Source organism: Mastigoproctus giganteus, chromosome 8 (genome assembly GCF_048544385.1).
Source record: "Mastigoproctus giganteus isolate SK-2022 chromosome 8, ASM4854438v1, whole genome shotgun sequence".
Classification (NCBI taxonomy): Eukaryota; Metazoa; Arthropoda; class Arachnida; order Uropygi; family Thelyphonidae; genus Mastigoproctus; species Mastigoproctus giganteus.
In genome coordinates, this window is record NC_143582.1 from 205,461,198 (window position 1) to 205,481,886 (window position 20,689).

At 37.6% G+C, this 20,689-nt stretch overlaps 1 protein-coding gene across 1 annotated transcript in view; it reads left to right on the forward strand.

The window, feature by feature from the left end:
* Positions 1-20,689, forward strand: part of Rcd5 (microspherule protein Rcd5) — a 119,192-nt gene that overhangs the window by 53,913 nt on the left and 44,590 nt on the right. The window contains exons 7-9 of the mRNA XM_090380060.1: positions 11,915-12,023; positions 15,624-15,762; positions 18,622-18,697. Of these exons, the coding sequence (XP_090236186.1) occupies positions 11,915-12,023; positions 15,624-15,762; positions 18,622-18,697 (324 nt within the window). The remainder of the gene's footprint in view (positions 1-11,914; positions 12,024-15,623; positions 15,763-18,621; positions 18,698-20,689) is intronic.

Consider the following 20,689-nt stretch of genomic DNA (forward strand, 5'->3'; position numbering starts at 1 on the left):
CTGGAAAAATTCCTGTATATCATTGACAATACTCCATGAACTACTCTTGCAACCAGTCTGCACTGCTCAGAGAACTTCATATCTGCCTGCACAACCACCCCCAAGTCCCTTTCATTCTCTACCACTGTCAGTGTAGTACCACAGAGTTGATACGTTGCTCTGGGGTTGCTGTTTCCCATGTGTAGTACTTTGACAAATGTAATGTTAAACTTCATTTGCCACCTCTCAGCCCATCTGCTCAACCTTTCCAGATCCTGTTGCAGTAGCATAGTAGTAGTAGTAGTAGTAGTAGTGGCCCATGATGCAAGAAAGCAAGTGTAGGAGCTTATGCAGCATCAGCCAAAAAAAAAAAAAAAAAATCATCACACCATTCCCTCCAAATGCCTGTCCAGTTCCTCCTTAAATTTATTTAACCTATCAACTTCCACAACGACAGATGGAAGTTTGTTCCAGCAATTAACCACCCGCTGGCTAAAGGCAAATTTCCGCACATCTATTCTACATCTGTCCTTTCTTAATTTGAACTTATGTCCCCGTAGGTTCGTAATCTGAACAAGTGGAAGGATCCCATCAGAATTCAGCGTGCTCAACCCATTCAAGGCCTTATAGACCTCAATCAGATCACCGCGCAGGTGCCTAGTCTCCAGCCACTGCAATTTGCAGAACTTAAGCCTCTCTTGGTAAGAGAATCCCTTCATTCCCCTCACCAATCGTGTTGCTCTTCTCTGTACACGCTCAAGCAAATCTACATCCTTCCTAAAATGAGGCCTCCAGACCTGTACGCAGTACTCAAGGCGTGGCCTGACCATTGCCTTATACAGAGGGACAATCACCTCCTTTTCCCTGCTAGCAAAATTCCTATATATCATTGACAAAACCCCATGACCTGCCCTAGCAGCCTGTCTGCATTGCTCAGAAAACTTCATATCTGACTGCACAATTACTCCCAGGTCTTTTTCATTTTCTACCACCTTAAGTGTAGTACCACATAGTTGGTACGTTTCTCTGGGGTTACTTCTACCCATATGCAGTACTTTGCATTTGTCAAGGTTGAACTTCAGTTGCCACTTCTTAGCCCATCTGCCCAAATTATCTAGATCCTGTTGCAGTAGCACACTGCCATTACTGTCATTAACAACCCTGCCAACCTTTGTGTCATCTGCAAACTTCGACATTAAGCCTGATATACCTTCATCAATATCATTGATAAATACACAAAACAACAGTGGACCCAACACCGAACCCTGTGGGACTCCACTAATAACATTAGTCCATGAAGAGCAGCACCCATTGATTACCACCCTCTGTCTTCTCCCACTTAACCATCCTTTTATCCATTGTAGCAACTTACCCTTAATACCATTCTGCTCCAATTTGTACAGTAGTCTTCCATGCGCAACAGTGTCAAAAGCTTTCCTGAAATCCAAGTATATGATATCAAAATTATTTTTCGCATCCAGTTCCTTTGTGACCACATCATAATAACCAATCAAATTTGTCAGACAAGACTTTCCCTTAACAAACCCATGCTGTGTTTGAATTATTGCTGCAGTCTTGTCTAGATGATCCTGCAATGCATCTTTAACCAGTGACTCCATTATTTTACCCGGAACAGAAGTTAAACTAACTGGTCTGTAATTACTCGTGTCACCCTTCGATCCACCTTTGTGAATTGGGGACACATTTGCACATCTCCAGTCCGTGGGAACCTCCCCTGAGTCCAAGGATGCTCTCATAATTATGGCTAAGGGTTTGCTTAGTTGCTTTGCCGCCTCCTTTAAAATAACTGGATAGATCCCATCCACCCCAGGTGCCTTTCTTATGTTTAACTTCAACAATTTCTCCTCCACTTTGCTCTCAGTTATTACAAAATCATTAAGCACACTGCTACAATTTGATAACCTTCTTCCATTTTCAAACTGTAATAATTCCTCACGTGTGAATGTAGATGCAAAATACTCATTCAGTTTGTTTGCTATCTGAGCAGGATCATCAACAGTCGAACCATCGATGTCAAGTGGACCAATCATATTCATCCCCTTCCTTTTAGAGTTTATATAAGTAAAGAAATCCTTGCTGTTTTTCTTAGCATCCTTTGCCAAAGATTTCTCGTAATCCGCCTTCGCCTGCCGAACCTCCTTTGTGACCTGATTACAGACTAGCTTATATCTGCCACAGGCTTCTGCGTCACCTGATAATTTATATGCATCCCATGCATTTTTCTTCTCTGTCACGAGTCTCATTAGTTCATTTGATAACCATTTAGGCCTAAACCTTGAACGATATTTCTTAATCGGTATATAAAGTCTAGTAGTTTCCACGATTAATTCCTTGAATGCTTCCCACTTAGAATTTACTGTTGGTAACATCGTCAGTTGATCCCACTGTACAGAATTGAAAAACTGTCTGAGACCACTGTACTCCCCTTTACGGAAGCAAAAACCCTTTCCTTTACCCCTGACGGTAGTTACCTCTTTGAGTAAATCCCACTTCAGCACACTGTGATCACTGCCACCTAGTGGTTCCTTTATCTGCAAATTCTTAATACACGAATGATCACTGCTGATAACCAGATCAAGAGTATTACTTTCTCTGGTTGCCTCTCGAACATGCTGCTGCAGAAAACAATCATCCAATAAATCCACAAAAGTCTGACTGGTGTGTGAGTGACCAACCCAAAAGTTCCAGTCAATATCTGGGAAGTTAAAATCCCCCATTATAAGACATTCAGATTTACTGGCCCACTCTATTTCTCTGTACAATTGTTCATTGTACTCATTCAAGTCATTAGGTCTATAACACACTCCTACCCTTATTTTTCCTTTCGCAGTGCTTATCTCGCACCAAATTGACTCAACAGAGCACTGTTCATCTATATTAACTGGGTGCACTTCCTTTGATTTTATGTTTTTCTTAATTAACAGCATAACACCCCCTCCCTTTCTGTCCTGTCTATCCTTTCTGTACACATTGTACTCCCCAAATTCCAGTTCTGCATTCCTTATATCTTTGTGACACCACGTCTCTGCTATCCCAACAATATCCGCCTTTGATGTCTTGACCAACACTTCAAATTCATCAAATTTATTTACTATACTTCTAGCATTGGTATACATGCAAGCATACATGCTCCTATGCCTATTCCTTGTTACCCTAACACATCCCATATACCCAACTATTCCATGATGACTGCCATCCGTCCCTGAAACCCCCAACACCCCTCGCTCCAGGTCGCTTCTTATTCTAATAGAAGTTGTGCAAGAATCACCTTCACCTCTGCCTGCGGTTACTGTTAAACTGTTAGTCTTTGTATCCCCCCAAACTAGCAGTTTTCCGACCCACCTAACACTGCCTCGATAGCAACAGCAAATATTCTTGCACCCTTTCTATTTAAGTGTATCCCATCCCTGTAGAAGCAATCTCTCCTGTTAACAAGTACAGTCCAGGCTGAAAAAAATTCTACCCCTTGAGCCTTGCACAATCCTTCCAGGGCCGAATTGATCGACAAGGCTCTCATCATGTACTCCCTCCTATCGTGTCTGGGCAGAATTGCAGACACTTTCAAATTCAACCCTATTTCACGGCTTTTTTTCAACAGTGACCTGTACTTGTTGAGTAATTCTGCCGGTCTCCTACTCTTAATATCATTAGTGCCAACGTGTACAACTATATCACCTTTTGTGCCCTTGAAAGATGATATCCGCTCTACAACGTCATCAACCTTTGCCCCTGGCAGACATACCCTGGTCCTGTTCCACCTATCCTTTTTACATAGCATGTTCCCCGTTTCCCTGACAATAGAGTCACCAACAACAACTAGTTCCTGTGGGACCAGCGCATTCTGCCTTAGGGGTTGCCGCTGTGTTGCGTGATGACCAAGTGCAAGCTCTGGCGTTGATGTGGGCAGCTGAGAGCTTGATGGGCCCCTCAATTTAGTTCCTTCGAGGGCATCCACCCTGTCCTTCAAGCTCTCATATAGGCCCATAAGAACGCTGAGTTGTTGCCTGATAGTGTCAGTAGTGTCCTTGACAACCCTGCCAACCTTTGTATCATCTGCAAACTTGGACATTAAGCTTGATATACCATCATCAATATCATTTATAAATACAGAAAACAATAATGGACCCAACACTGAGCCCTGAGGGACTCCACTAATAACATTAGTCCACGATGAGCAGTGTCCATTGATTACCACTCTCTGTCTTCTCCCCCTCAACCACCCCTTTATCCATAGCAGCAATTTACCTCCACTGTCACACTGCTCCAATTTGTGTAGCAGTCTTCCATGTACAACAGTATCAAAAGCCTTTCTAAGATCCAAGTATATAATATCAAAGCTATTCCCTGCATCCAGTTCTTTTGTGACTGCATCATAGTATCCAATCAAATTGGTCAGGCAAGACTTCCCCTTAACAAAACCATGCTGTGTCCGATATATAACTGAAGTCTTGTCTAAATGATCCTGCAGTGCTTCTTTAACCAGTGCCTCCATTAATTTTCCTGGAACAGAAGTTAAGCTCACAGGTCTATAATTACTTGTGTCAGCCTTTGATCCTCCTTTGTGAATTGGGGTCACATTTGCACATTTCCAGTCTATGGGTACCTCCCCTGAGTCCAAGGAAGCTCTCATAATTTTGGCTAAGGGTTTGCTTACTTCCTTTGCTGCCTCCTTTAATATAACTGGATAGATCCCATCCACCCCGGGTGCCTTTCTTGTGTTTATCTTCAACAGTTTCTCCTCCACTTTACTCCCAGTTATTTCAAGATTCTGTAGCTTACTGCTAGAGTTGAATACACCTCTGGCATTCCCCTCGCTGAATAACTCCTCATGTGTGAATGTCGATGCAAAATATTCATTTAGTTTGTTAGCTACCTGAGCAGGATCATCAACAGTTGACCCCTCAATATCAAGTGGACCAATCTGATTCATCCCCTTCCTTCTAGAGTTTACATAAGTAAAGAACTCTTTGCTGTTTTTCTTTGCATCCCTTGCCAAGGATTTCTCGTAATCTGCCTTCGCCTGCCTAACCTCCTTTGTAACTTGGTTGCATATCAACTTGTATCTATCATAGGCTTCTGTGTCATGTGTTAATTTGTAAGTATCCCATGCATTTTTCTTCTCTGCCATATGCCTCATTAGTTCATCTGACATCCATTTTGGCCTAAACCTTGAACAATATTTCTTAGTTGGTATGTAAAGCCTAGTAGCTTCCAAGATAAGTTCTTTGAATGCTTCCCATTTTGAATTTGCTGTTGGTAACATCATCAGTTGGTCCCACTGTATAGAATTTAAATACTATCTCAGTCCATCGTAGTCGCCTTTACGAAAGCAATAACCCTTCCCTTTACCCCTAATGGTAGTTACCTCTTTGAGTAAATCCCACTTCAGCACACTGTGATCACTGCCACCTAGTAGTTCATTTATCTGCAGATTCTTAATGCATGAAGAATCACTGCTGATAATCAAATCAAGAGTATTACTCCCTCTAGTTGCCTCCCGAACATGCTGATGTAGAAAACAATCATCCAATAAATCCACAAAAGCCCTGCTAGTGTGTGAGTGACCAACCCACAAATTCCAGTCAATATCTGGGAAATTAAAATCCCCCATTATAAGACTCTCTGATTTACTGGCCCACTCTATTTCCCTGTACAGTTTCTTATTATACTCATCAGAGTGATTAGGCCTATAGCACACTCCTACCCTCAATTTTGATTTCCCTATGCTTATGTCACACCAAACTGACTCGACACTGCCCTGTCCATCAATGTCGACTGGCTTCACTTCCTTGGTTTTTATGTGTTTGGTGCTATAACTAATAGCATAACTAATATTAGTTATGCTATAACTAATAGCATAACCCCTCCCCCCCCTTCCTATCCTGTCTATCCTTTCTGTAGACGTTGTACTCCCCAAATTGCAGTTCTGCATCCCTTATATCTGTGTGACACCACGTCTCTGATATCCCAACAATATCTGCCTTTGATGTTTTGAGCAATACCTCAAATTCATCAAATTTATTTACTAATCTCCTAGCATTGGTGTACACGTATACCTGCACCTGTTTCTATTCTTAGCTACCCTAACACAACCCATGTGTTTACTTGTACCGCAATGGCTCCCAGCAGTCTCTGAAATATCATGCATCTTGTTTTTCAGGCTTCTGCTCATTCTAATAGAAGCAGTGCAAGAATCTCTTTCACCTCTGCCAGTGGCTACTGTCAATCTATTGGTCTTTGTCTCCCCCAAGCTAGCAGTTTTCCGACCCACCTAACACTGCCTCGATAGCATCAGCAAATATTCTTGCACCCTTTCTATTTAAGTGTATCCCATCCCTGTAGAAGCAATCTCTCCTGTTAACAAGTACAGTCCAGGCTGAAAAAAATTCTACCCCTTGAGCCTTGCACAATCTTTCCAGGGCCGAATTGATCGACAAGGCTCTCATCATATACTCCCTCCTATCTCATCATATACTCCCTCCTTTTTCAAGGGAATGATAGAGAATAATGGCCACATCTGTTATAATAGCTTATTGATCTGATGAATTGAGAGAATTTTGAGAATTCTATCAAGACCTAGTTTTCAATGTTGAAGAAATGGCTTGTGGTATTTATATTATGTTCTCATATCTAAACAGACTTCATTTCTTTATTTTTTTTTTAGTTATTTATCTATATTGGTTAATATGTGATTGTCATATAGGTTTAAGAAAAAACTTTTTGATTATTTGGCTACCTATAGATAGTAAATTTGTCACTTTTAGAAAATTTTACTAAAAGATTTTTTCAATAAAAATAATTTTAGAAATTACTGAAGTCTCATGCTTTCAAATGCTATTGTTTCAGTTATTGTAAATTACATGAACTTAGAGAAATTTTTTTAGCTTTCAAAGTTGCATGTTTCCTGATATGAGTCAATCTGTGATGGAAGTCTCTTTGATTGTTCCAAATTGACTGAGAACTACTGTTATTCAGACTTTACATAACAAACTTGGAAAGTGAGCAGGTTTTATTTTTATTCTTATTATTTATTTTAATATGATGTCATAAATCATTTTGTTTTATAGTGTGTTCTCATTTGATAGCAGTTGAGCAATTTTTGGCATATCCTTCAGCTTTTGGAAACTTTCCCACAGCTGATGCTTCAGCAGACTCAGGATATTTTCCTAAGTCTTAACTTGGGGAGGAAAACCATACTAAGTTTATATGATGTACAGTTTGAATACTGTAGGCTATTCACAAAAGCTGCAAACAGACAATGTTGCATGATTATCACTTGTTCACTTGCTAGAGTCCAATTATAGGATTAACAGTACTATAGGCAGTAAGTAGGATATTAGCTTAATTTGAATGGAGTTAACAGTATATCAGCATGGCAAATGGTTATGCAGTATGACTGTCCTAATTTGAATTCTCAGCACTTGTGATTTAACTTGTGTTCATGTATTTTCCTTTCCATGAATAGAGTATAGTCCAAATAAAGTATATTCCTTTTCTTCCAAGTATATTATATAATTATGAATGATATCATTTCAGATTGTCTCTTCACCATGTAACCTCTTTTTCCCACCACAGATAACATGGTGAGCAGGAAGCCTTTGACATAAAATAATGGTTTCTAATCATGTGGATTCAGTACCCTTGTTTCTATTAATGCTTGGTTTGTGTGCACAATTTCTGAGCAGAAGTAACATTAGGTAGAAATCATAATTTGTCAACATAAATTTTCCTGCACCATCTTTTGATTGATATTCAAAACATCTCATGGCTTCAGTATAATTAACGCTATTATCTGAGCACTGGATTTTATAAAACATTCCAATACTTTGTTTTAAAAATTGAAATAGCAGTTTGAGCAGTGAACATATTGTAAAGGGTTTTTTTTTTTTTTTAAACCAAAAAGCTGAATACATAAGTGCACAGCATTTTCAAGAGCATCTAGTAAGCTGGGACAATAAAGCAAAAATTCTGTTTGAGTGTATTTCTATTCCTGTCATTAATGTAATCCATAAACAGGATTTCATGGAAATGTAACTTGTGGGATAAAATTCAGTGGCCAAGGTCATGTTTGAGCCTTTGTGATTCTTGGACACGGACACACGCGCACGCGCACACACACACACGCACACACACACACACACACACACTCTCTCTCTCTCTCTCTCTCTCTCTCTCTCTCTCTCATATAAGGGCATGCATAGTGCTGTTTTTATGCATTAGTGCTTGAACAGAAGTATGGTTAGTGTATTGCTACGTACACATAAGTTTTTGATATTTGGAATTTACCAACACATGTCACTTCTGCACCAGCATCTAAGAATGGCAGGGCCTGATCTACTTCCATTTCTGTGATGCATTTTAGAATGGTGGAGCAGGAATTAATATTCAGTATATGAGTTTAAGGATGTGTTGTTAAATGCAGGAATAGCTAATCCGTGGAAACACGCTACGATGTATTATAATAACATGATAATAAGACTTTAATTAGTTTATCTGCACAAAACTAGTTGTTTTGGAGATCAGTGCCCCCTTCTTCTGTGGAAAAAAATTTTTTTAATTTTATTAAAACATCTTAAAATTGTAAATATCAATATTAAACTGTGAAAATTACAATTTGGATTTATATTTGCTTCAAGCTGAAAACAGTTGTTACTGTGAAGTGTGGGAATGGCAGAGTCACAGGACAAAGGGATCATGTGTAAAGGAAGAATTGGTGGCTGGAGGGTCAACCAGGAGCAGACTCCTCCTGGCAGTCAAATGTACCCAAGTATCTGCAGAAGAGAGAGAGGAGCAGGCTATGATACCAGCACTACATACTGATGTAGTGGTTGGGAAAGTCAAAGCATCATATGAACCGACTGGGCTGTGAATATACACCAAGTGATCAGTGAATTATGACCACCTACCTAATACCGTGTTGGGCCACTATTCACCTAGGCATTGGCTTCACTAGATGTCTGCAGAGGTCCACAGGGATCTGCAGCCATTCTTTCTGCAAGGCTTTCCACAGAATTATTTAGATGACAGTCTGTGTCCATACTACCCATTTCCCATTTCAAAACATCCCACAGGTGTTCAGTTGAATTGAGGTAAATCGAGATCGATGATATCTTCACTATGTTCTTCGAACCACTCATGCACAGTATGGGCCTGATGATGGTGCGTTATCGTCTTGGAAGAGCCCATTTCTGTCTGGGAAAAAATGCAGCATGGTAGAGTACATTGGTCTTTGAAGAGCTGCCTGTAAGCCTCGCCTGAGAAACGTTGGTCGATATGCACCAGGGGCCTACTTCTTGCCAGCAGAACATGTCCAATATTAAGCAACCACTGCCACCTCTCTGGATATTGGGTACCATGCACAATGGGTCCATGGACTCGTGTTGCTTGCACCATGCACCTGTCAATGTGGTGCACACCATTTATTTGGACTCATCTAACTAGCACACTCATTTCCAGGCCTCCACTGTCCAATCAGCATGTTGTTGACACCATGGCATTCACCATCAGTGATGATCAGTGGTGAGGAGAGGGTGTGTTTTGGGTCATCTACTGTGAAACTCCTACATCTCAGTGTGCAGCACATCTTCATTTGCTATATTGTTCTTGCATTCCCCATATTGTATTGCAATGTCAGCTGTTGCACAGTAACCTGTGCAACAGCTGTGCATTCCTCACTTATCATGAACATCCACCTTGTGTTGTAAACCTTTACAGTTCTATCAGCAGGAGGTAGTTTGACCTGTTTAACCCCATTCTTTGTACACCTTAACCTGTGGTCCATGAGCAACTGACAAAACGTACCATTTCTGATATGGAAGCTCCCGACACCCGAACTTTCAGTCATGCTCTTTGAAACTCCATGATATCTTTACTGCATCCCACAACTGCTACTTTATAACTTCAACTTACACAATCAGATGCAAATTATCATGGCTCTAGCATAGGAAGCTGTTCTGCTTTTTACATTATGGGCTATGTGGCCTAGTTCATTATGGATGGGGTGGGCATAATTCAGTGATCACTGAGTATGTTGATTGCTACTTTCTTCTCTACGCTGCCCCCATTGCTGAGTTCCTGCAGGTATCTGAGTTATTATGAGATGATGATCCAATACAGCGACCTTTGTTGGATCATTGTGTGATGTTTCTACCTTTATTTCTGTTAAATGTATTTTGGTAATATCTCTTGAATGTGATAGGCATCTAGGGGATCTCATTTGTAGTTCCAGATTACTAAATTTAGTGGACTACATTTAGTAATTTGAGGCTGGAGGTGTTTACTTTGATTCTCAATTGTAGTGTGATGAGCAGTATTGATTTGGAGGATGTTATTTCTCCTGGTGTTGTTGATGTGCTCATCAACTCTTATCTGGACTTTGCAGGGATTTTGCTACATAATACAGGCTGGCCTCGATTAATGCGATTAATTCGTTCCGCGAGCGCATTGCGCAAAACGGAAACGCGTCAATCGAATATAATAATCAATAGGAAAAATTATAATTGATTCTTGAACTTCTGGAATGTCCATAAAGAATTTTAAAAATACCTTTTAAATAACTTTTTAACTATATACAATGTAAAAGATAATGAAAATAATTATGGAATTAAATGTTTATTGCATAAAACAGTGGTTCTCAAACTGTGCGCTGCGGGATATTTTAAATTTTCGAGGGAAACACAGCGATTCTCGACATCTGTCGGACACTGCGTGAACTACTAGCTCGAAGAAGTTCGCAGTTTCAACATTTCTTAGTTGTTTGGACCTAACTACTAAATGGAACTGTTAGGTATTTCTTTTGGTCTGGGTGCGCCGTGAAAATATTACTGAGACACTAAGGGCGCCGTAAACCGAGAAAGTTTGGGAGCCTCTGACATAAAATACTCAATAAAGAAATGACTGTTGTGGAAATATTTGAACAGTGTTGACTTTCTCTTTTCATCAGTCAATTTCCGATAGCCGACAACAATCTTCTCTGGGCCCTGGAAAAATAAATATCGCCTTTTGTTTGAGGTTCTCTGCGATACAAAAGATTTCATCTAGTTCTTTTACCGTTTTCTCCTTCGTGGTAACATTTTCATATGGGTCATTTAAAATTTTGAATTTTTAAATGAGCAGATTTAAATGAGACTTGCATTTAAAAATTCAAATTTTTAAATGCAAATCTGCATTGACTTTATTAGCGGGAGCAAACAAGTAACACGTGTTCTTCCGATGGTTGACGGAACACACCGAGGCGGGCAGCAGGCAAACATTTATTTACTGCCTGTTCGACACGCAGTAAGCTTAACGCGCAATTCAAATCTTTTTCAACTATCGCATAAAAAAAAAAAAAAAAGATTGCGTTAACTGGAAATTTACATCGCATAAAGTGAAAAGTGGTATAATTTTTTCAAATAGCGGTAACTGAAAAACGTGTTAATCGAACTCGCGTTATGTGAGGCCTGGCTGTATTTGCTGCATTGGCAGTCTAGTCTTTTATTTAGGTCAGGGAGGGGTGAAGTATTTGAAATTTTTGTTGTTATCGAATTGTACCCTTTGCTCTTCAGCTAGTCTGTTGACTGTTTTGTCTATTCCAGGGAGGAAGGGAATACACAGGATTTGTATTCCCCATGCTAGATTTCAACAGGGAAATGACAGATATCAAATCCAGGCACAGGAATTTGTAATCATTCAGTATAATAATTCCTCCTACTCCTTCATAAAATTTACCATATAAATGGAGGTTGGACCAGGCCTGCTATTCTTAGATATGTTGATGCAAAGGATTCATCTGGTTCCGTATATAGTGTGTGAAAAATTGGTTAAATAAAGGTTTTCGACTTATATGGGAAAGTGAAATATGGAAGTATAATCTAGATTTATTGGCAGTTACACATTTCTTCCACAGAAAACATGTTTTGTTTTCTTTTTATAGAGTTGCAGTGAATGCTATGAAGCAGTTACATCCAGATATAATTGCTAATGTTCAAGCAAAGGCCTTATTTAGTTCTGAAGAAGAAAAACTACTTGGTACAGTTCCTTCTGTGAGTAGATTTTTCTTATATTGAAACAAGTTTTGTTTAGAGTATGAAAAAAATGTTAATCTTATTAGGGATTTTCACAATGAAGCTTAATGTGCATATTGGTATTAGAATGGCCAAGTGATGTAATCTAGATTGTGAGATCTAGTTTTCCATTACTCCCTAAGATGTTATTTTTGTGTTCTTTACCCTGATTCCTGTCTAATCTGTTAGTTAAAAATCCCCCCCCCCACTGCCACTTTGCACACTTCAATCAGATCTCATCTTCTCTAAAATACCATACCAGTAGGCCTAAAAGTCATTCTTTGTATGAACATCAATTAGTGTGTCTCATCAATCTATCTGTTGTTCTTCTTTGAACTAGTTCTGTGCACCTTTTTTTGTTTGAGTGTGTGGCCTCCAGAACTGAAATACAATATGTGGTCTTACTATTGTCTTATAAAGAGGGACAGTAACTACTGTAAATTATAAACAGGACACCACGTGTTTTCCTAGTTGTCTCTATATTGTTTTAACTGCTTCCTCCCCTCTTCCCTTAAGTTTATAAGTAACTCTTGGATTTATTTTTCCCTTAAGGTCAAAAACTTACATTTAGTAACCATTTCTTAGACCATATCTGAAACTGAACAGTCATTTTGGAAAAACAGCTTCCTTTCCTACCTTCAAATTGTCAGCAGAACTGAATTCCTTTTTATCGATATCATTTAAGAAAGATTAACGATGGGGTGTCTCTAGCACTGATCTAGATGAGACTGTACTCGCTATACTGTTTCACCCTGAAGAATATCCAGGTATGATTATCCCCTTCCTTCCTATCTTTTGATCCAGTGAAGGACTTTATATCAGTAATCTGAGTTTTCTCTAGTTCATACATGTCTTTCATGTGGAACTGTGTCAACAGCTTTACTTAAATCAAGATAAATAATGTCAAATTTGTTCATTTTAAGATTTTATCCAGCTATTATGACTTTATCATAATAATTTATCAGATTGGACAAGAATTGTTCAGTTAAGACCTGCTCTTGTGAACCCATACTGTGATCCATTAAGGACATCATCCTTGTCAAGATGATCCTATATTGTCCTGGCTTGTAGCCGTGAAGGGTATTGTGTATGGCATGTGCCTTTTGTATGCAATAAAGAGTTCTTAATGTATTCCACGATATTTCCTGCCACAGAAGTCAAACAAACTCATTGGTAATATATAAATGCCCATTACCTTTATCATTCTTTTGAAATCGGCTGCCCACAAAATAGACTCCAAGTATGCCAAGGAGGTGTGAGCATTTCCATTATCTTGCTGAAATTGTTTTAGCAAATTATGTGGTAATAGTTTCCACAGTGTTTTTACAGTAGCAGCTCAGTGCACACTGTTGATCATCTCATTAAAGAAGCAATTTAGAGTCTCTTTTTCAGAATTGCAGATCAGGTGCTAACTTTTCAGGAATATAGCGAAGACCTCCCAATGAGGGAGGCTTGTTGATTAAAGTTGAGAATTCTGAGAACTAATGTATCCATCCAAATGGGAACCATGCTTCATCTGTCCAGCATGAATCTTCCATGCAGCAATCTTCCAGTTCCTTAGCATTAGGAGTTAACTGCTGTAGTCTTTTAGTAGTGGCTTGTGTACCACCTTTATTTTATAGGGAGATTCCTTGGTTATATGCCTCTGTATGTGAAACCTGCTAATAAGCATAAGGAATACCAAAAAATTACTCGGACTATTGAAGGATGACTATTTGCCAGTTACAAAAATTATTACTTCCCATATGGTCATTTCAGTGCTAATTGACACATCAGTGGGAAACCAGGTATTTGAAATTATGAATCCAAAGGAAACAAGACACTTTCATTTATATTATGCTGGATGAGATTGTTCAAATCTCTGGGTAGGGTGTCAAGTTCATTGAAAGGATGTGTGTGTTGGGGGGAATGCAGATTAAACCAAAACTTAAAAGTTACATATAGAAAGAACATCCTTGACATCCTAATAGCGTGAGAGGTAGAAGTAACAATATGTGAAAATTATAAACAAAAAAGAATAAAAATGCATTACTTATTCATACGTTACCTAAAATACTCCTTGTCCCCACTGGTGAGAATCTTGGAAAACTGCTTATTATCTACTGATTAACTATTATAAACTAAATTGAAAAGAAAAACTAAACATATCATAAAGTTTGGGAAATAAAAACTCTGCAGTCTGAAGACCCCTGGCAACAGTAATGAGGCTTGAGATTACTCTCTTTAGAAATTTTAATATTTGAATTGAATAACAAGAAAGGAAATCTGTTATTCATTAAAAACTCAAAGGCACCATTGTGGCTGGTTTCACAGCTATTTGGCTCTGTCATCCAACAACAGGGCCTCATCTTGCAACAAGTACTCTTTGGCGACCTTACATAAAATGGTGAATAAATGTATTGAATCTAAATGAGCAGCCAAGTGGTATGTGAGGAAAAATTTTGATTGAGAAGGTAACTTTCGTGATGTCTGTAATATAATTCCTTTTACTGGACTCAAGAATTGTGGCCCAGTGCCACAATTCAGTAAACAAGCAGAATACTATTTCAGTGTAGGTACTGAAATGGTTTAAGAAAATAACTATGTTCTGCATTATGTTTTTATATTTTCTACCTGGAGGAACTCTTGTCCCTCCAGTGACACTGCAAGAGCTTATTTACGTGCTAAATTTTGAAACATCTACGTTTATCTCTAAGCTGACCTAAAGTCACCATCATTTTTAATCAAATAGCATCACCAAGGTGAATTGGTTCATTAAAAACTTGGTCACTGTTGTGACCAGTTTCAGAGCTATTTGGCTCCATCGTCAGATAGGTAGCCTCAGTTAGTGACCTTTTGCTGGATGAAATTGTAGTCAAACTGTGAATTGAAGTATTGAAATAATTTGATAATTTTTTTTATTCAGTTAAAAACAAATTTAGAAACTCCTATGTTGGGGATCAAAGAAGTCATTTTTAAAGGGTTTAAACCCAAGCTCCATTGCTGTCGTTAGAGAGACAAGAGTGTCCCCATACATAAAAAAAAAAAAAAAAAAAAGTGCAGAATAAGTATTATTTTCTCATACTGATTCAATACCTGCATTGAAGCACTTGGCACTTACTGAAGTGCAGCGATGTGTCAGTGCAGCCCAGTAATAGAGGTTAACATTATACACAAATTTGTTTTCTTCCATACACCACTTGACTGTATAGTACTGTCAGACTTCAAAACCTGGTATCCTTGAGATCAGAATTTTGCTGGTTCTTGAAGTTTGCAAGATTTCATTTGGTCATACATAATTGTACATAATCTGTTTAGTAGGTTAACAGATACGATTTTATCAACATTTGGAAACAGCATCATGCTGCTGTTTCCAAATGTTGATAATGATTTTTTGTCAAACTACTTTTTATAAGATGGTAATGATTTTGAGATGACTCCTCTTGAAATATTACTGTTGAAAATAAGAAATTAAAAAAAAAAATTTTTATTAGATTTAAATACTGCATATATAACAATTAAGAATGAAGTATGTCTTCATTTTTTAATAAATTAGGGGATGACAAAGATAGTTATTTCTGTGCATTTTTTTATGTATAGAATAGTCAGCCCACAGTAGATACTTTTCAAGAACTACTAAACAAACATCCAGATGTATTTTTCCACTCAAGAACAGCTAAAGTTCTCTTATCCCACTGGACTTTAATGAAGCAATACCATCTTTTACCTGACCAAACAGGTGAGATTCTTAATTTGTATAACTATAAGTAGCATTTTGATTTTTGGGTACATGCCAAAAAAAAAGAAAAAAAAAGATGATTTTGAAATTTCAGTTTTGTTAGAATTTGACATTAAAAGGAAAAGTATGTTTTCTTTTGGAAATTTAAATGCTTTCCTTTGAGAAGCATAACTTGACAGATCACACTATGAACAAATGAAAACAGTGCACATCTACAGTGATTTGCCAAGTGACCAGAAGGTTCATTTGGACAAGAGGCAAATTTATAAATATCATAATGCAATGTTATTGATTAATACTACACTGTTTGTGAGTATAACAACAGTGTATGTGTTATGTTATTTTTATAAAGTAAGTTATAATGTGAATTACACACTATAGAATAAAAATAAAAAAAATAAAAGTGAAAAAAGCCTTAAGTAAATTGTCAGCTATGTTTCTGCACAAAATCCACTTACATATGTTACCTAAATTAAGTATACACAGGGTGTTTCATGTAAAACTGGACCAAGTCACTGGCAAAATAATTAGAAAAATCTAGACAGGAGTAAAATGAGATAAACATAAAAAAACTCAGTCAAAAGTAACTTTATTTATTCCCTCCAAATGTACACATAGTTATAAGAGATGCTGGAAATGGTGTCCTTGTGCATCTGTACACTTTTGTGCATGTGTAATCATATTCAAGGTGACCCGATGCAAAACAGTGACATCGATAGCCTCAATATTTCTTCGAATGCTGTCCTTCAGTTCATTTATTGTGTGGGGGTTGTGCCCATAAACTGTTACTTTCAAATATCCCCACAGGTAAAAGTCACACGAAGACAAATCTGGAGAACACAGTCGCCACAGTCCTTTGGCAACTGTGAAACTGTCATGAACATGGGCCAGTGATTCACGAGACGTGACGTGTGGCACCATCCTGTTGACAGTAGCAGTTTTCACACTCGTGTTCTGTTAACTCAGTGTAGAACTTCTCAAGCCGACCGGACTAGCCGAGTGTAAAGTACCTGCCTAGCAACCCAAAGGTCGCGGGTTCGATTCCCGTCTTGGGCTTGGATCAAAGTACTGCAAAAACCTTGGGAGGTGCAATATGGCCACAGAAGCTGATGCGCCAACAACTACCAAATCAAAAAAAAAAAAAAAAAAAAAAAAAAAAAAAAAAAGAACTTCTCAAAAATCTGAAGATAAACTGCTATGTTCACTGTAGTGTCAAAAAATATTGGCCCGATGATTCGCCTGCCAGAAACCACACACCATACCCTGATTTTCTGGTTATGAAGCTGTTTCTGATGTAAGTTGTTAGGATTTTCGGCACACCAGTATCGAGAGTTATGATAATTCACATGACCAGAAAGATGGAACCATGCCTCATCACTCATGAAATAAAGAAGTGGGTCGAGTTCACTGTCTGTAACCTTGTTAAGGAGCCACTCATGATAATTCAGACGTTTTGCTGCATCAGGTGGCAGTAATTCTTGGACAGACGTCACACGATAAGATTTCAATTTCAGGTAATGAAGTACATGAAAATAAGAAGTTGGTTTCACTCCAAGTTTGTTGCGGCAATAATTTCCTGATAGATTTTTTGGTGCTAACTAAAATTCTCTTTTGAATGTTCAACACCGCCTCTGGAGTCCTAACAGAGGGTAGACGATTTCTCGGTTCGTTTACAATGGAACCTGTTGTCCGCTATTTTGCAAGTAAGCACTGAATAGTACTCTTAGCTTAAGCACTGAATAGTACTCTTAGGAAATTTCTCAGAAAACAATTCCTGTGTTTCCTTAAAAGAGCTAGTATGTACATAGGCTTCCACTATACAAATCCTTTCTTGCACAGAATATGGCATTCTTGACGATACTCTCACACACCTATCACTTATGAGCGCCAAACGGCAACTGTATGATGAGCCACACAAACTGAAATGATACATGGAATACCCTGTATAATTTAATGAAACTTTTAAACTGCTTGCTCAGTTAGAAAAATAAACAGCAGTGTGATTACAATTTATCAAAAAACATAGATTTACTGTAAATTTAAAACAGCAAGGATTTAAAAAAAAAAAAAAAAAACCTTTACACAAAATATACACTAAAGAAAATAAAGGTAATCAAAAAGATAAAATAGCAGGGGGAAACTACACCATGCTGCTTTAGAAAACATCTATAGTCTTCTGTTCAAACTAATCTTAATAATTTGAATTATATTTAATTATTGAGTTACTTGGAAGCAAAGTTTATTCAGTGATCTGAAATTTATCACGATTCCTCCACAATAGCATTCATCTCGAATATCAGCAACTTTCAGTAAATTGGTTCAGTATATCTTGGGTCAAGTAAGTGAGTGGAGTGTAAGTTATTCTTTATTGCATTTTTATATACTAGAAGTATTAGTATTCTGTAACGTATAATATGAAAAGTTGATTCATGTTTAAGACTTATTAAATGTCTTCACTCTCATTACAGTCACACCTTGATTCATGTGACCTTTTACATGGATTTATTATAGCATGAGTACTGTTAAACTGTGTTTGCAATTCAGTTTGAACCAGTCTCATCAAGCAAAACAGTGCTTGCATCATAGAAGATACATATCATTAATATATAGAATTTGTTATTCATTTAATGTTCTTCCCCCTTCCCCAATTAACAATGTATTCATCCATTGTTAATATTTCACTTTACTTTTTTACATAACCCATCCTCTTGACATGATGTATTTTATTGCCCTATTTTGCTTAGTTCCAAGTTGTCAGTAGTGCCTGTTTGTCATATAAAGCAAGGTACAACTGAATTGAGGCTTTATCTTATTTTACATGCATGTACACATTCTTAGTATTGATGTTTCTTTTTCTAGTCCAGCCATTACCCCGAGGTGAGCATGTATTAAACTTCTCAGATGCGGAAGACTTAATGGATGATGATGAATTGCAGTAAGTATATGGTATTCCTTTTTTTTTTTTTTTTTTTCTTCAGTAGGAAGTGCATATATTGAAATATATAAGATAATTCGAGATATATTGAAATTCAGTATAATATACATTTCTTTCAGGCATTCCTTTCCAGTCATGTACATTACTGCATAATTTCGTTTGGTTATTTTAGTATAGTTGAAATTTCTTTTAAACAGTTTTCTCTAGGTTCCTTTCTAATCTCTCAGATAGTATGATCATTATGATTGGCTCAGCAGTAGCCCTCATCCATAAGAAGCGCATAAAATATTACATATTAAAATATAAAATTGCATGTATATAAACCTATACATGTATATAACCGTGTATATTATATAAATTATACACAAGGTTATCGGTTTCAAACAAAACCATATATGCAGAAGTTAAAATAAAACAGATTTAAAAATGAAAGGATGTATGCAGTGGCACATTATACCTTCATGGGGCCCAAGGCAAAATGAAATTTGGGGGCCTCATCTAAAGAAAAAACTAATAAAGAACATTTTCAATTTCATTTTATTGTGACAACAAAACAAACAGATTATATGACATAAGAACTAAATATAAAATTTAATTAAAATCAGTGAAACCATTTTTGAATGAAACATAATTTTCATATTAATCTTAAAGTTCATTGACCTTGGTAGGTAGAAAGTTCAGTTTCTGATAACAAATCACTTAAAAATATTAGTGAAAAACGCTGAGTTTTTGAAACGGTGATTTTAGGATCCCCTCTGATCAGGACCCTAGGCATTATCCTGTAGGCAAATCTGTTTTGCATATAGGATAATGCACCACTGGATGTACGTGCTCAATAATGCTTTTATACAATGTGCGTTGATAATGTCCACTTTGTGTCCCGTTTATCATATTATATGTCACTTGCTGAAATGTCACATGATCTATTTTTCTGTATAATGCCTTCAGTGCAGGGTCGGATTAAGGATGAAATAGGCTCCCGGCCATATTTAAAATTTGAGGCCCCTTTAATATATATATATATATGTGTGTATATATATACAGGGTGTATTTAAATTGGTGTCAAATATTCTAGGGGCGTATTCTCATCGACCAAACATTAAAAAAAAGGTCATATAAACATGGGTCTAAAAATGCTTAGTTTCTGAAGTAAGAGGAGTTTTATTGTTTAACAATATTAAACAAGACAGAGTTTAACAGAAACAAACAAAAACAAAGTAAACACAAGACAGAACATTTTGTTACAAAAATTGTTCAAAATGGTTTGCTCCTGCTTCGATGCATCCTCTGAGCCTGCGTTCCATGCTTTGTCGTACTCTGTTGATTACACAGTGTTATGTATTTGCTCACATCCATTTACAATACGCTCTCTTAAAATGTCAACAGCAGGCACAGGAGTTGCAGAGTCCCCGGGGATAAAAATCCATTGGGTTCAAATCTGGTCATTCAATGCCCCCTACCCTCCCGGTGACCAATCCATTTTTGAGGAAAATGGCCATCCAAATGCTGACAAACTCTCCAGAGGTATATCGTCCATTAAATGGTGCAATTCATTTTCAAGAAACTGCAGATAAATGTCTCCTGTCAGACACGGAGGTAAAAAATAGGGCCCTATCAAATGATCATGCACGATTCCAGCCCAAACATTTAGACCAGTGGTTTTCAACCTTTTTTTAATAACGGCATCCCTAAGTAATTTATTTTATTTTGTGGTAACCCTACTCAATTTTCTATCTGTTAGATCCGATTCTCTCTCTCTCTCTCTCTCTCTCTCTCTCTCTCTCTCTCTTTCTCTCTCTCTCTCTCTCTCTCTCTCTCTCTCTCTCTCTCTCTCTCTCTCTCTCTGTGTGTGTGTGTGTGTGTGTGTGTGTGTGTGTGTGTGTGTGTGTGTGTGTGTGTGTGTGTGTGTGTGTGTGTGTGTGTGTGTGTGTAAAATATTTTGAATAATATAGGAGGTAATTCAAGCAGACAATACCAAGCCGGATTTAAAGA